This window comes from Heptranchias perlo, chromosome 13 (genome assembly GCF_035084215.1).
Source record: "Heptranchias perlo isolate sHepPer1 chromosome 13, sHepPer1.hap1, whole genome shotgun sequence".
NCBI lineage: Eukaryota > Metazoa > Chordata > Chondrichthyes > Hexanchiformes > Hexanchidae > Heptranchias > Heptranchias perlo.
In genome coordinates, this window is record NC_090337.1 from 25,795,669 (window position 1) to 25,810,493 (window position 14,825).

A 14,825-nucleotide genomic window follows, 5' to 3' on the forward strand; every position below is an offset into this window, starting at 1 on the left:
GTACTCACTACAAAGCTGCATCCGTCCATGTACCAAAGTGTCTGTCATAGTTTCAAACAACTTGAGCACTAAGTGAACAATTGGCTTCTAAAACTTACCTCAGTATAAGTAATGCAAAATACAATTATGGTATTGATTTGGTCAGATCTCATTGATTTCCAGCACAGTTACTTTGGACTTCATTTTGTTTCACCCTCCCTCTCCACCTCTGATGGCAGAACCTTCAAGCCTCTTGGCCCCACACTTGGGAATTCTCTCCCTAAATTCCTCCACTTTACATAAGAACATAACCTATGAAATAGGAGCAGGAGTAGGCCATGCGGCCCCTCAAGCCTACTCCACCATTCAATAAGATCATGGCTGATCTTTGACCTCAACTCCACTTTCCCACTCAATCTCAATATCCCTTGATTCCCTCCATATCCGAAAATCTATCGATCTCATTCTTGAATATAGTCAATGACTGAGCATCCACAGCCCTCTGGGGTAGAGAATTCCAAAGATTCATAGCCCTCTGCGTGAAGAAATTCCTCCTCATCTTAGTCCTAAATGTCCAACCCTTTATCCTGAGACTATGCCCCCCCAGTTCTAGACTTTCCAGCCAGGGAAACAGCCTCTCAGCATCTACCCTGTCAAGCCCCCTCAGAAACTTATATGTTTCAATGAGATCACCTCTCATTCTTCTAAACTCCAGAGAATATAGGCCCATACTACTCAATCTCTCCTCATAGAACAATCCTCTCATCCCAAGAATCAATCTAGTGAACCTTTGTTGCACCGCCTCTAAGGCAAGTATATCCTTCCTTAGATAAGGAAACCAAAACTGTGCACAGTACTCCAGGTGTGGTCTCACCAAAGTCCTGTACAATTGCAGCAAGACTTCCTTACTCTTGTACTTCAACTCCCTTGCAATAAAGGCCAACATACCATTTGCCATCCTAATTACTTGCTGTACCTGGATGTTAACTTTCTGTGTTTTGTGTACAAGGACACCCAAATCCCTCTGAACACCAACATTTATTAGTTTCTCACCATTTAAAAAATATTCTGTTTTCCTATTCTTCCCTCCAAAGTGAATAACCTCACATTTCCCCACATTATACTCCGTCTGCCACCTTCTTGTCCACATCCCTTTGCAGACTCTTTGTGTCCTCCTCACAGCTTACTTTCCCATCTACCTTTGTATTGTCAGCAAACTCGGATACATTACAATCGGTCCCTTCATCTAAGTCATTAATATAGATTTTAAATAGCTGAGGCCCAAGCACTGATCTTTGCGGCACCCCACTAGTTACAGCCTGCCAACCTGAGATGACCCGTTTATTCTTATTCTGTTTTCTGTCTGTTAACCAATCTTCTATCCATGCTAATATATTACCCCCAACCCCATGAGCCCTTATCTTGCGCAACAACCTTATGTGTGGCTCCTTATCAAATGCCTTTTGAAAATCTAAATATACTACATGCACTGGTTTCCCTTTATCTACCTTGCTAGTTACATCTTCAAAAAACTCGAGTAGATTTATTAAACATGATTTCCCTTTCACAAAACCATACTGACTTTGCCTAATCACGTTATGATTTCCTAAGTGCCCTATTACCACATCTTTAATAATAGATTCCAGCATTTTCACGACTAATGATGTCAGGCTAATTGGTCTGTTGCTCCCTATTTTCTCTCTCCCTCCTTTCTTGAATAGTGGTGTTACATTTGTTACCTTCCAATCCACTGGGACCGTTCCAGAATCTAGGGAATTATGGAGGATCACAACCAATGCATCCACTATCTCTACAGCCCCCTCTTTTAGAACCCTAGGATGTAGGCCATCAGATCCAGGGGATTTGTTGGCTTTTAGTCCCATTAATTTCTCCAGTACTTTTTTTTTACTAATATTAACTACTTTAAGTTCCTCACTCTCATTAGACCCTTGGTTCCCCACTTTTTCCGGTATGTTTTTTGTGTCTTCTACTGTGAAGACAGATACAAAATATTTGTTTAATGTCTGCCATTTCCTTATTCCCTATTATAATTTCTCCCGTCTCAGCCTCTAAGGGACCCGGCGTTTCGCTAATCTCTTCCTTTTTACATACTCTTACGATCTGTTTTTATATTTCTTGCTAGTTTACTCTCATTCTATCTTCTCCCTCTTTATCAATTTTTTGGTCATCCTTTGGTGGTTTCTAAAACTCTCCCAATCCTCAGGCTTACTACTCTTCTTGGCAACATCATAAGCCTCTTCTTTTAATCTATTACTATGCTTAGCTTCTTCGGTTAGCCAAGGGTGGATCACTTTTCCAGTGGGGTTTTTATTCCTCAACGGAATGTATATTTTTTTTCATTCATGGGATGTGGGCGTCGCTGGCAAGGCCAGCATTTATTGCCCATCCCTAACTGCCCTTGAGAAGGTGGTGGTGAGCCGCCTTCTTGAACCGCTGCAGTCCGTATGGTGAAGATACTCCCACAGTGCTGTTAGGCAGGGAGTGCCAGGATTTTGACCCAGCAACGATGAAGGAACGGCGATATATTTCCAAGTCGGGATGGTGTGTGACTTGGAGGGGAACGTGCAGATGGTGGTGTTCCCATGCACTTGCTGCCTTTGTCCTTCTAGGTGGTACAGGTTGTGGGTTTGGGAGGTGCTGTCAAAGAAGCCTTGGCGAGTTGCTGCAGTGCATCTTGTAGATGGGACAGACTGCAGCCACGGCGTGCTGGTGACGGAGGGAGTGAATGTTTAAGGTGGTCGATGGGGTGCCAATCAAGCAGGCTGCTTTGTCTTGGATGGTATCAAGCTTCATGAGTGTTGTTGGAGCTGCACTCATCCAGGCAAGTGGAGAGTATTCCATTACACTCCTGACTAATGCCTTGTAGATGGTGGAAAGGCTTAGGGGAGTCTGGAGGTGAGTCACTTGCCACAGAATGTCCAGCCTCTGACCTACTCTTGTAGCCACAGTATTTATATGGCTGGTCCAGTTAAGTTTCTGGTCAATGGTGACCCCCCAGGATGTTGATGATGGGGGATTTGGCGATGGTAATGCCATTGAATGTCAAGGGGAGGTGGTTAGACTCTCTCTTGTTGGAAATGGTCATTGCCTGGCACTTGTCTGGCACGAATGTTACTTGTCATTTATCAGCCCAAGCCTGGATGTTGTCCAGTGTCTTGCTGCATGCTGACAGGACTGTTTCATTATCTGAGGGGTTGCGAATGGAACTGAACACTGTGCAATCATCAGTGAACATCCCCACTTCTGACCTGATGATGGAGGAAAGGTCATCGATGAAGCAGCTGAAGATAGCTGGGCCTAGGGCACTGCCCTGAGGAACTCCTGCAGCAATGTCCTGTGGCTGAGACGATTGGCCTCCAGCAACCATTACCATCTTCCTTTGTGCTAGGGATGACTCCAGCTACTGGAGAATTTTCCCCCTGATTCCCATTGACTTCAATTTTACTTGGGCTCCTTGATGCCACATTCAGTCAAATGATGCTTTGATGTCAAGGGCAGTTACTCTCACCTCACCTCTGGAATACAGCTTTTGTTTGGATCAAGGCTGTAATGAGGTCTGGAGCCAAGTGGTCCTGGCAGAATCCAAAATGAGCATCGGTGAGCAGGTTATTGGTGAGTAAGTGCCGCTTGATGGCACTGTCGACGACACCTTCCATCACTTTGCTGATGATTGAGAGTAGATTGATGGGGCGGTAATTGGCCGGATTGGATTTGTCCTGCTTTTTGTGGACAGGACATACCTGGGCAATTTTCCACTTTATCAGGTGGATGCCAGTGTTGTAGCTGTACAGGAACAGCTCGGCTAGAGGCGTGACTAGTTCTGGCGCACAAGTCTTCACTACTACAGCTGGGATGTTATTGGGGCCCATAGCCTTTCCTGTATCCCGTGCACACAGCTGTTTCTTGATATCATGTGGAATGAATCGAATTGGCTGAAGACTGGCTTCTGTGATGGTGGGGATCTCGGGAGGAGGCCGAGATGGATCATCCATTCATTCGTTGAGAATTATGAAATATTTCTTTAAATGTTCCCCATTGCTTATCTACCGTCATATCTTTTAATCTAATTTCCCAAGCAACGTGAGAGAACTTGCTCCTCATACCTATGTAATTGGCTTTGTTTAACTTTAAGACTCTAGTTTCGGACTTAAGTATGTCACTCTCAAACTCAATATGAAATTCTATCATATTATGCTTACTCTTCCCCAGAGGATCCTTTACTATGAGATTAATAATTGACCCTGTCTCATAACACAAGACAAGATCTAAAATGACCTGTTCTCTAGTTGGTTCCACGATGTATTGTTCTAGGAAACAGTCTCGAATGCATTCCATGAACTCATCCTCCAAACTACTTTTGCCAATTTGATTTGCCCAGTCCAAATGAAAATTGAAGTCCCCCACGATTATTGCATTACCTTTGTTACAAGTTCCTCTTATTCTTTATTAATACTCTGTCCAACAGTATAACTACTGTTAGGCAGCCTATAAACTACTCCCTCCAGTAGTCCACCCACACTGATTCTATTTCCTGATCTTCCGAGCCAAGGTCCTTTCTCACTACTGTCTTTACGTCATCCTTTATTATCAGGGCTACCCCTCCTCCTTTTCCATTTTGTCTGTCTTTTCGAAAAGTCAATATGGAACATTCAGTTTCCAACCTTGGTCACCTTGCAACCATGTCTCAGTTATGGCTACAAGATCAAACCCATTCATCTCAATTTGTGCCATTAATTCTTCTATCTTGTTACGAATGCTTCGTGCATTGAGATAAAGTGCCTTTAATTTTAACTTTTTACTATTTTCACCTGTTTTGATCTCATTCACTGAAGCACTATTACCATTAAACTCTCTGTCCCTTCCTGACACACTCTGCTTATCTTTACCCAAATCGCTACATTGCTCTACGGTCTTGACTTTTCTCTTTAGATTTATAAATTTACCCTTACCTGAACCCTCCCCCTCACTTTTTAGTTTCAAGCCCTGTCTACCATGTTCCGCCCGAGTTATTCGATTCGCCAGGATACTGGTCCCAGCCTGTTTTAAGTGGAGCCCGTCCCAACGGAACAGCTCCCTCTTTTCCCAGTACTTGTGCCTGTGGCCCATGAATCAAAACCCCTGTCTCCCACACCACTCTTTGAGCCACGCATTTAACTCTCTAATCTGTTTAACCCTGTGCCAATTTGAGCCTGGCTCAGGTAGTAATCCAGAGATTATTACCTTAGAGGTTCTGCTTATTAATTTGGACCCTAGCCCCTCAAACTCCCTCAGCAGAACCTCATTCCTAGTTCTACCTATGTCGTTGATTCCTACGTGGACCACGACAACTGGATCCTTACCCTCATGCTCCAAGTTCTTTACCAGCTGCGAGGGGATAGCCCTAACCCTGGCACTGGGCAGGCAGCACTGCCTTCGGGACTCCCGGTCGTGGCTACTATCCCCTACCACTATCACATTCATTTTTACTCCCCCCACTTGAACTGCCTCCTCTATCACAGTGCCGTGGTCAAATTGCCCATCCTCCCTGCAGTTCTTGATCTCATTCACACAGGTAGCAATAAGTACCTCGTACTGGTTGGACAAGGTCAAAGGCTGAGGCTCCTCTATCACTGCATCCTGGGTCCTCATACCTGCCTGTCTCGCAGTCACATCCTCCTGTCCCTGACCACAGACCAAATCTAAACTACTACCTAACCTAAGGGGTGTGACTGTCTTGATTACCTCTCTTCCTACCTCAAAGCTTCCCCAAAATCAACCACTTTGACCATAATTATCTGTCAACTCCACGAACTCTTATCCTAGTTATACTCGACATCTGTTCTGCATTTGTAAAGTACCATGGGCCATTCTACTATGCTAAATTTTATACAAATAGAACCATAGAAAAGATACAGCACAGAACGGGACCATTTGGCCCACTGTGTCCGCGTCGGCTCGAAGAACAACCAGGTGCCCATTCTAATCCCACCTTCCAGCACCCGGTCCATAGCCCTGCAGCTTACAGCACTTTAGGTGCAGGTCAAGGTACTTTTTAAAAGAGTTGAGTGTCCCTGCCTCTACCACCAATTCGGGCAGCGAGTCCCATACACCCACCACCCTCTGGGTAAAAAAGTTTTTCCTCATGTCCCCTCTAATCTTTCCATCAATCAGCTTAAATCTATGTCCTCTAGTTCTTGAACTCTCCACTAGGGGAAACAGGTACTTCCTGTCTACTCTATCTGGGCCCCTCATAATTTTGTACACTTCAATCAAGTCACCCCTCAGCATCCTCTGCTCCAAGGAAAACAACCCCAACCTATCCAATCTCTCCTCGTTGCTGCAATTTTCAAGCCCTGCCAACATTCTTGTAAGTCTTCTCTGCACTCTCTCCAGAGCAATTACGTCCTTCCTGTAATGTGGTGACCAGAACTGCGCACAATACTCCAGCTGTGGCCTTACCAGTGTTTTATACAGTTCCATCATTACATCCCTGCTTTTGTATTTTATACCTCGGCTAATAACAGAGAGCATTCCGTATGCCTTCTTCACAACCTTATCTACCTGTACTGCCACCTTCAGGGACCTGTGCACATGCACTCAAAGGTCTCTCACTTCCTCTACCCCTCTCAATAGATTCCCGTATATTGTCGGTTAAAATAATAAAATACTGTTGGTTAAAATAATCAACCAGCAGCAGCGTTAAGGAAAACTGAAAAACATTCAGATCCTTACATGATACATGAATTGCCTCCCTTAAAAGTAGGAAAAAGGTTAGTTTTCAACCTTTAGAATAGCTTCAATCCCATCAAAATGCTTGTATATATCTTGTATATATGGACTTTCAAAAGGCAATTGATAAAGTACCACATTACAGACTTATTCAGAAAATAGAAGCACATGGGATTAAAGGGACGGTGGTAACTTGGGTACTGGATAGGAGGCAGAGAGTAGTGGTAAACGGATGTTTTTCTGACTGGAGAGAAGTATGTAGTGGGGTGTCCCTGGGGTCAGTATTAGGACCACTGCTTTTCTTGTTATATATAAATGACCTGGACTTGGGTATAGGGAGTACAATTTTGAAGTTTGCGGGTGATACAAAACTTGGCAATGTAGTAAATAGTGAGGATAGTAGCAAACTTCAGGTGGACGTAGACAGACTGGTGAAAAGGGCAGACACATGGCAGCTGCAATTTAATGCAGGTAAGTGTGAAGCACTTTGGGAGGAACAACATGGTACTATTTTGAGGGGGGGTGCAAGAGCAGAGGGACTTGGGGGAGCGTATTCACAAATCTTTGAAGGTGGCTGGGCAAGTCGATAGAATCATAGAAAGGTTACAGCATGGGAAGGAGGCCATTCGGCCCATTAGGTTGTGGCCAGCTCTATGCAAGAGTAATCCAGCTAGTCCCACTCCCCCGCCCTTTCCCCGTAGACCTGCAAATTTTTTACTTTCAAGTACTTATCCAGTTTCCTTTTGAATCTGCCTCCACCACTCCCTCGGGCAGTGCATTCCAGATCCTAACCACTTGCTGTGTAAAAAAGTTTTTCCTCATGTCACCTTTGGTTCTTTTGCCAATCACCTTAAATCTATGTCCTCTAGTTCTTGACCCTTCTGCCAATGGGAACAGTTTCTCTCTAGCTATTCTGTCTAGACCCTTCATGATTTTGAATACCTCTACTAAATCTCCTCACAACCGTCTCTGTTCCAAGGAGAACAACCCCAGTTTCTCCAGTCTATCCACGTAACTAAAGTCCCACATCCCTGGAATCATTCTAGTAAATCTCTTCTGCACCCTCTCTAAGGCCTTCACATCTTTCATAAAGTGCGGTGCCCAACCATCTTCAGCTGCTTCATCAATGACCTTCCCTCTATCATAAGGTCAGAAATGGGGATGTTCGCTGATGATTGCACAGTGTTCAGTTCCATTCGCAACCCCTCAAATAATGAAGCAGTCCGAACCCGCATGCAGCAAGACCTGGACAACATCCAGGCTTGGGCTCATAAGTGGCAAGTAACATTCGCGCCAGACAAGTGCTAGGCAATGACCATCTCCAACAAGAGAGAGCCTAACCACCTCCCCTTGACGTTCAACGGCATTACCATCGCCGAATCCCCCACCATCAACATCCTGGGGGTCATCATTGACCAGAAACTTAACTGGACCAGCCATATAAATACTGTGGCTACAAGAGCAGGTCAGAGGCTGGGTATTCTGCGGCGAGTGACTCACCTCCTGACTCCCCAAAGCCTTTCTACCATCTATAAAGGCACAAGTCAGGAGCGAGATGGAATACTCTCCACTTGCCTGGATGAGTGCAGCTCCAACAACACTCAAGAAGCTCGACATCATCCAGGACAAAGCAGCCCACTTGATTGGCACCCCATCTACCACCCTAAACATTCACTCCCTTCATCACCGGCACACTGTGGCTGCAGTGTGTACCATCCACAGGTTGCACTGCAGCAACTCGCCAAGGCTTCTTCGACAGCACCTCCCAAACCCGCGAACTCTACCACCTAGAAGGACAAGAGCAGCAGGCACATGGGAACAACACACCTGCACGTTCCCCTCCAAGTCACACACCATCCTGACTTGGAAATATATCGCCGTTCCTTCATCGTCGCTGGGTTAAAATCCTGGAACTCCTTTCCCCAACAGCACTGTGGGAGAACCTTCACCACACAGACTGCAGCGGTTCAAGGCAGCAGCTCACCACCACCTTCTCAAGGGCAATTAGGGATGGGCAATAAATGCTGGCCTTGCCAGTGACGCCCACATCCCATGAACAAATAAAAAAAATACTCCAGTTGTGGCCGAACTAGTGTTTTATAAAGGTTCATCATGACTTCCATACATTTGTACTCTATGCCTCTATTTATAAAGCCCAGGATGCTGTATGCTTTTTTAACTGCTTTCTCAACCTGCCCTGCCACCTTCAACGATTTGTCCACATATACCCCCACTTCTCTCTGTTCCTGTACCCCTTTTAGAGTTGTGCCCTCTAATTTATATTGCCTCTCCTTGTTCTTCCTACTGAAATGTATCACTTTGCATTTTTCTGCGTTAAATTTCATCTGCCACATGTTCGTCCATGCCACCAGTTTGTCTATATCCTCTTGAAGTCTATCACTATCCTCCTCACTGTTTACTACCCTGCCAAGTTTTGTGTCATCTGCAAATTTGGAAATTGTGCCCTGTACACCCAAGTCCAAGTCATTAATAAATATCAAGAAAAGCAGTGGTCTCAGCACCAACCTCTGGGGAACACCACTGTACAACTCTCTCCAGTCTGAAAAACAACCGTTTACCACTACTCTCTGTTTCCTGTCCCTTAGCCAATTCTGTATCCATGTTGCTACTGCCCCCTTTATTCCATGGGCTGCAATCTTGATGATAAGCTTACCATGCGGCACTTCATCAAATGCCTTTTGAAAGCCCATATACACCACATCAACTGCATTGCCTTCATGCACCCTCATCAAAAAACTATCAGGTTAAACATGATTTGCCTTTAACAAATATGTGCTGGCTTTCCCTAATCAATCCACACTCGTCCAAGTGATTGTTAATTCTGTACCGGATTATCGTTTCTAAAAGTTTCCCCACTGCTGAGGTTAAACTGACTGGCCTATAGTTGCTGGGTTTATCCTTACACCCTTTTTTAACAAGGGTGTGACATTTGCAATTCTCCAGTCCTCTGGCATCACCCCCGTATCTACGGGTGTTTGGAAGATTATGGCCAGTACCTCCACAAATTCCGCCCTTACTTCTCTCGGCATCCTAGGATGTATCCCATTCGGACCAGATGACTTATCTACTTTAAGTACAGCCAGCCTTTCAAGTACCTCTTCTTTATCAATTAAAGTAGGTTCAGGTGGTTAAGAAAATGTGGGATGCTTGACTTTGTAAATAGGGGCATTGAATACAAAAAGAAGGAAGACATGCTAAACCTTTACAAATCACTGGTTAGGCCTCAGCTGGAATATTGTGGACAATTCTGGGCACCACACTTTAGGAAGGATGTCAAGGCTTTGGAGAGGGTGCAGAGGAGGTTCGTGAGGGATGAGGGACTTCAGTATGTGGGGAGATTGGAGAAGCTGGGATTGTTCTCCTTAGAGCAGAGAAGGTTAAGGAGAGATCTAATAAAGGTATTCAAAATAATGAGGGGTTTTGATAGAGCAAATAGGGAGAAAATGTTTCCACTGGTAAGTGGGTCGGTAACCAGAGGTCATAGATTTAAAATAATTGGCAAAAGAACTAGAGGGGAAATTTTTTCACACAGAGGGTTGTTAAGGTCTGAAACGCATTACCTGAAAGGGTGGTGGAAGCAGGTTCCATAGGAACTTTGAAAGGCAATTGGACATGTACTTGAAGAGGACTAATTTGCAGGGTTATGGGGAAAACGCTGAGGAGTGGGACTAAATCGGAGAGCACAGCACAGGCACGACGGGCCGAATGACCTCCTTCTGTGCTGTAAGATTCTATGATTCTAGGGAAGCTTGGATTCGAGTCTACTGAAGTACACTTGGATAGTAAATTTCAGTAGTTTACAATCACAAATTGTTCTGTGCCAGGCTATCTGAATCATTGGTGATGGTGTGGAACAGTACAGCTGATAGCACTGCTGCATTAAAAAAAATGCAGCAATGTCAATGCAAGTCCCTCAGTTTTCTGATGTGGGCTTTTGATAAAATGTCAGTCCTGTTAACTGCACCCATTCTGTAGCCAATCTACAAAACTTCCTATAAAATTATCACAAATATCAAACAGAACTTCTGTGGAACACTATTAAGCACAGCTACATCAACTCAGCAAGAATGCACTTCCATCCAGAAGGAAGGGACAACCCATGTGCTGAATAAAATCACAGTCTTAGCAGCTGGACTACCCCACACACCATTGTAAGTGGTTCAGAGTATAGGTTGGTTGTGAACAAAGTACTGAAATTCACTAGTTTTTCAATAGTAGAATATTTCTCTTTACAGAGTCCAGTTACAAACTGTCAAATGGCAAACAAATTTACCTATCATCAGCCTGAACCCCTAGAGCATCATCAGTGATTTTATTTATTCATATAAAACAGCATGTAGTGACAATAATCAAAGTGATTTCAGCAGCAGCTTTCCTACCATGACTGTAGCGGAGTAAGTACTCTTGACAGCAGGTGTATCAAAACAGGGAAAGAAGGATCTGTTACACACCGAGTGGCCATGTGTAAAAAGGAACGGTTTGGAGTTTCCGCTTGTTAATTCTGGATCCAGCCACCAAATCTGAGTGTGGAAGAAACACAAGACTTCAGTCACAGAGTACTTTAAATTACTGCTTTTTAGTGAGAATTACTTGCAGTAATGTAGAAAGATCAGTCTTAATCTCTGTTTTGTTCAAAAAAAAAATCAGAAATTCACCACAGCCCTACTACAATCACTCTTCGGTTGGTGCTATTTGGAGGGATAGACTCTGAACCCATCATTTTAGGTCAACATTACTGCTGCTATTGATAGACATGGCGCTTTTCTGCTTGTGTACTGCATCCTACCATTTCTTTGTCCTTGCGCATTCTATCACATCATTAATCAACCAGTACAAATATTTCAATTGACACTGTAAACATATGTGTTGCTTTGGAAGACAGCAGCAGTCACAATTTGGAATCTATACATCTCTTATTAAAAAAGGTTTGGTACTGTGGCCTCTTGTCTGAAGTGACTTGTGGTGTACTCACTCTTTACCTCATTTTTAATGAGAACATACACAAAACAACCAGCATGGAATGCAGACGCCTATAATTAATAATTAATGTGACACTGGGAGTGCCACTTCAGCAGCAGGCATGCAAACCTCAGTTGTATGAAATGCTGGAAAAACTGAGCTGAAAAACATACAAAACCAATCGGCCCAAGGGAAAACAGGAGTTTCCCTGTTGACAGTCCAAGGGTTAAAATCTGATTTATATCATGCTTACAAATAAAAAGTCAACTTTGTACCATGTAATCAATTTTCTAATCCTAAAAGTTGTGTTAAATCAACTAACATTATTCAATCTTACTCATCAAGTTTGATACCATTTATCCAATTGTAAACAATTTTACAACACCAAGTTATAGTCCAACAATTTTTATTTGAAATCTACAAGCTTTCGGAGGCTTCCTCCTTCCTCAGGTAAAGGACATTTACCTGAGGAAGGAGGAAGCCTCCGAAAGCTTGTAGATTTCAAATAAAAATTGTTGGACTATAACTTGGTGTTGTAAAATTGTTTACAATTGTCAACCCCAGTCCATCACCGGCATCTCCACATCATGACCATTTATCCAAACAGTTTTCTAACAGGTCATGATAGTGGGGAGTCCACATAGAAAGAATCATTTAGAGAGACAGCAGACCTGATGAGCCAAATGGCCTTTTCTTATTCCAGACTTTCTTATTAAAAACAGCTGAAGGTCTAATATGATGATAAAGAGTCAACTAGGACAAGTTAAGCTTTTAAAAATATACTTACACTGCAAAATAGTTGGTCTGAGCTCTACCAAACCCAGATGTGCCCAAGGTCCTCAGTGTTCCTCATGGCTTCCTTTTCCACATGCTACCTGGCATACCCAATTGCTCCTTCCCCTACATGTCACACACTACCTCATTCTGGAGTTGACCTCCTGAACATGTGAAGGGCACTCTTACATTCTTTGCCTTACACACTTCTGTGGCCTTCGTCCAGGAAGAGAAAGCTAGCATCATTTGAGATAAAGCTAGCATCATTTGAGATAAAGCTAGCATCATTTGAGATAAAGCTAAAGGCTACCATGGGCTTAGCTTTGCACACAAATGGACAAAAATGAACACCAAAAATATAAAGTCACGAAACGAGACGTTCACTATAAATAAAAGGGGCACGGTGTGTCTGTGTATATGCATAGTAGGATGATTAGGTAGGTGTGTCCAGCAAAGGGGTGAGAGGCTCAAAAGGGTGAATCACAAACGAAGGTCGCAACTGGGTATGATACTGGAGAGCACAACATTTCAGCTTTGAAGCAGAACTGTGCCAAGGTAGAGGGAAGGTCCAGTAAAGTTGCCTTAAATTATGTCATGAGGATGCTGTGAATGCCTGCTCAAAATGCAAAGCTGGATAAGGTGCTCTACCTGTGGTTTACAGCACAAAGCGACTTGCCATTAGTGGCTATTGTCCGATAGGAGAAAGCACTGGAGCTCAACAAGACATTGAACGCAAGCCCAGAATTGAGAACCATTTCAGGATGGTTGAATAAATAGGAAAAGTGTTACGTGTTTTTTTATCATTAAATTATAACAACACATTGTTATCAAATTAGTGTAAATTTTGTGAAATTAATTTATTTTGAATAATTGTTTAACTTCAATTTTTTTGAGAAAGCAACCTCTCACCTAGTATCATAGTAGGTACAGCACAGAAGGAGGCCATTCAGCCCATCATGCCTGTGCCAGTTCTTTGAAAGAGCAATCCAATTAGTCCCACTTCCCTGTTCTTTCTCCATAGCCCTGTAAATTTTTTCTCTTCAATTATTTATCCAATTCCCTTTCGAAAGTTACTATTAAATCTGTTTCCACCACCCTTTCAGGCAGTGCTATCCAGATCATAACAACTTGCTGCGTAAAAACATTTCTCCTCATCTCCTCTCTGGTTCTTTTGCCAATTATCTGGTTACTGACCCATCTGCCAAAGGAAACAATTTTGCCTTATTTACTCTATCAAAAGCGTTCATGATTTTGAACACCTGTGTTAAATCTCCACTTAAGCTTCTCTGTTCTGAGGAGAATAACCCCAGCTTCTCCAGTCTCTCCACATAACTGAAGTCCCTCATCCCTGATACCATTCGAGTGAATCTTTTCTGCACCTTCTCTAAGGCCTTGACATCCTTCCGAAAGTGTGGTGCCCAGAACTGAACCTAAACCATAAAAAAAATTTAAAAAGATAAAACAAAAAAAGTCAAATGTCACCAAATTTCTGGTCTATCAAATGGATCTAGTCCCATTTTTAAAATTCATTCATGGGATGTGGGCGTTGCTGGCATTTATTGCCCATCCCTAATTGCCCTTGAGAAGGTGGTGGTGAGCCGCCTTCTTGAACCGCTGCAGTCCGTGTGGTGAAGGTTCTCCCACAGTGCTGTTAGGAAGGGAGTTCCAGGATTTTGACCCAGTGACGATGAAGGAACGGCGATATATTTCCAAGTCGGGATGGTGTGTGACTTGGAGGGGAACTTGTAGGTGGTGTTCCCATGTGCCTGCTGCCCTTGTCCTTCTAGGTGGTAGAGGTTGCGGGTTTGGGAGGTGCTGTCGAAGAAGTCTTGGCGAGTTGCTGCAGTGCATCCTGTGGATGGTACACACTGCAGCCACCGTGCGCCAGTGATGAAGGAAGTGAATGTTTCGGGTGGTGGATGGGGTGCCAATTAAGCGGGCTGCTTTGTGCTGGATGGTGTCGAGCTTCTTGAGTGTTGTTGGAGCTGCACTCATCCAGGCAAGTGGAGAGCTCATCCATTAAAGGTATTTACTTTTAATGGATGAGCTCCGACTGTATCACTGGACATATTTGCCAGAATTGAACACTTTTACTATATCTTCACAATTCTTTTTGTCCCTGAAGAGCTACAAGAAATGTGCATTTGAGATGAATTATTTTAATAACAGTCTGTGTAACTCCAGAAATGTCCATTGTATCAGTCATCGTTCCCAAGAAATGCTCAGATCAAATTAAATTGATTAAGGTTCAATCAGAATATAACTACTGTAAACTTTCTTTGCGCAACCTACAGTGATCTCTTTTCTTTAATTCCACACAAAAGGATGCAAAATCACTGAGAACTCCCAATGTTTCATTGTTT

The 14,825-nt window shown here is 43.5% G+C and overlaps 1 protein-coding gene across 2 annotated transcripts in view; it reads right to left on the reverse strand.

Moving 5' to 3' along the window:
* rnpepl1 (arginyl aminopeptidase like 1) overlaps positions 1 to 14,825 on the reverse strand; it is a 68,943-nt gene that overhangs the window by 43,696 nt on the left and 10,422 nt on the right. For both annotated transcript variants that reach the window (XM_067995197.1, XM_067995196.1), the window contains exon 2: positions 11,109 to 11,249. In XM_067995197.1, coding sequence (XP_067851298.1) covers positions 11,109 to 11,249 — 141 coding nt within the window. The remainder of the gene's footprint in view (positions 1 to 11,108; positions 11,250 to 14,825) is intronic.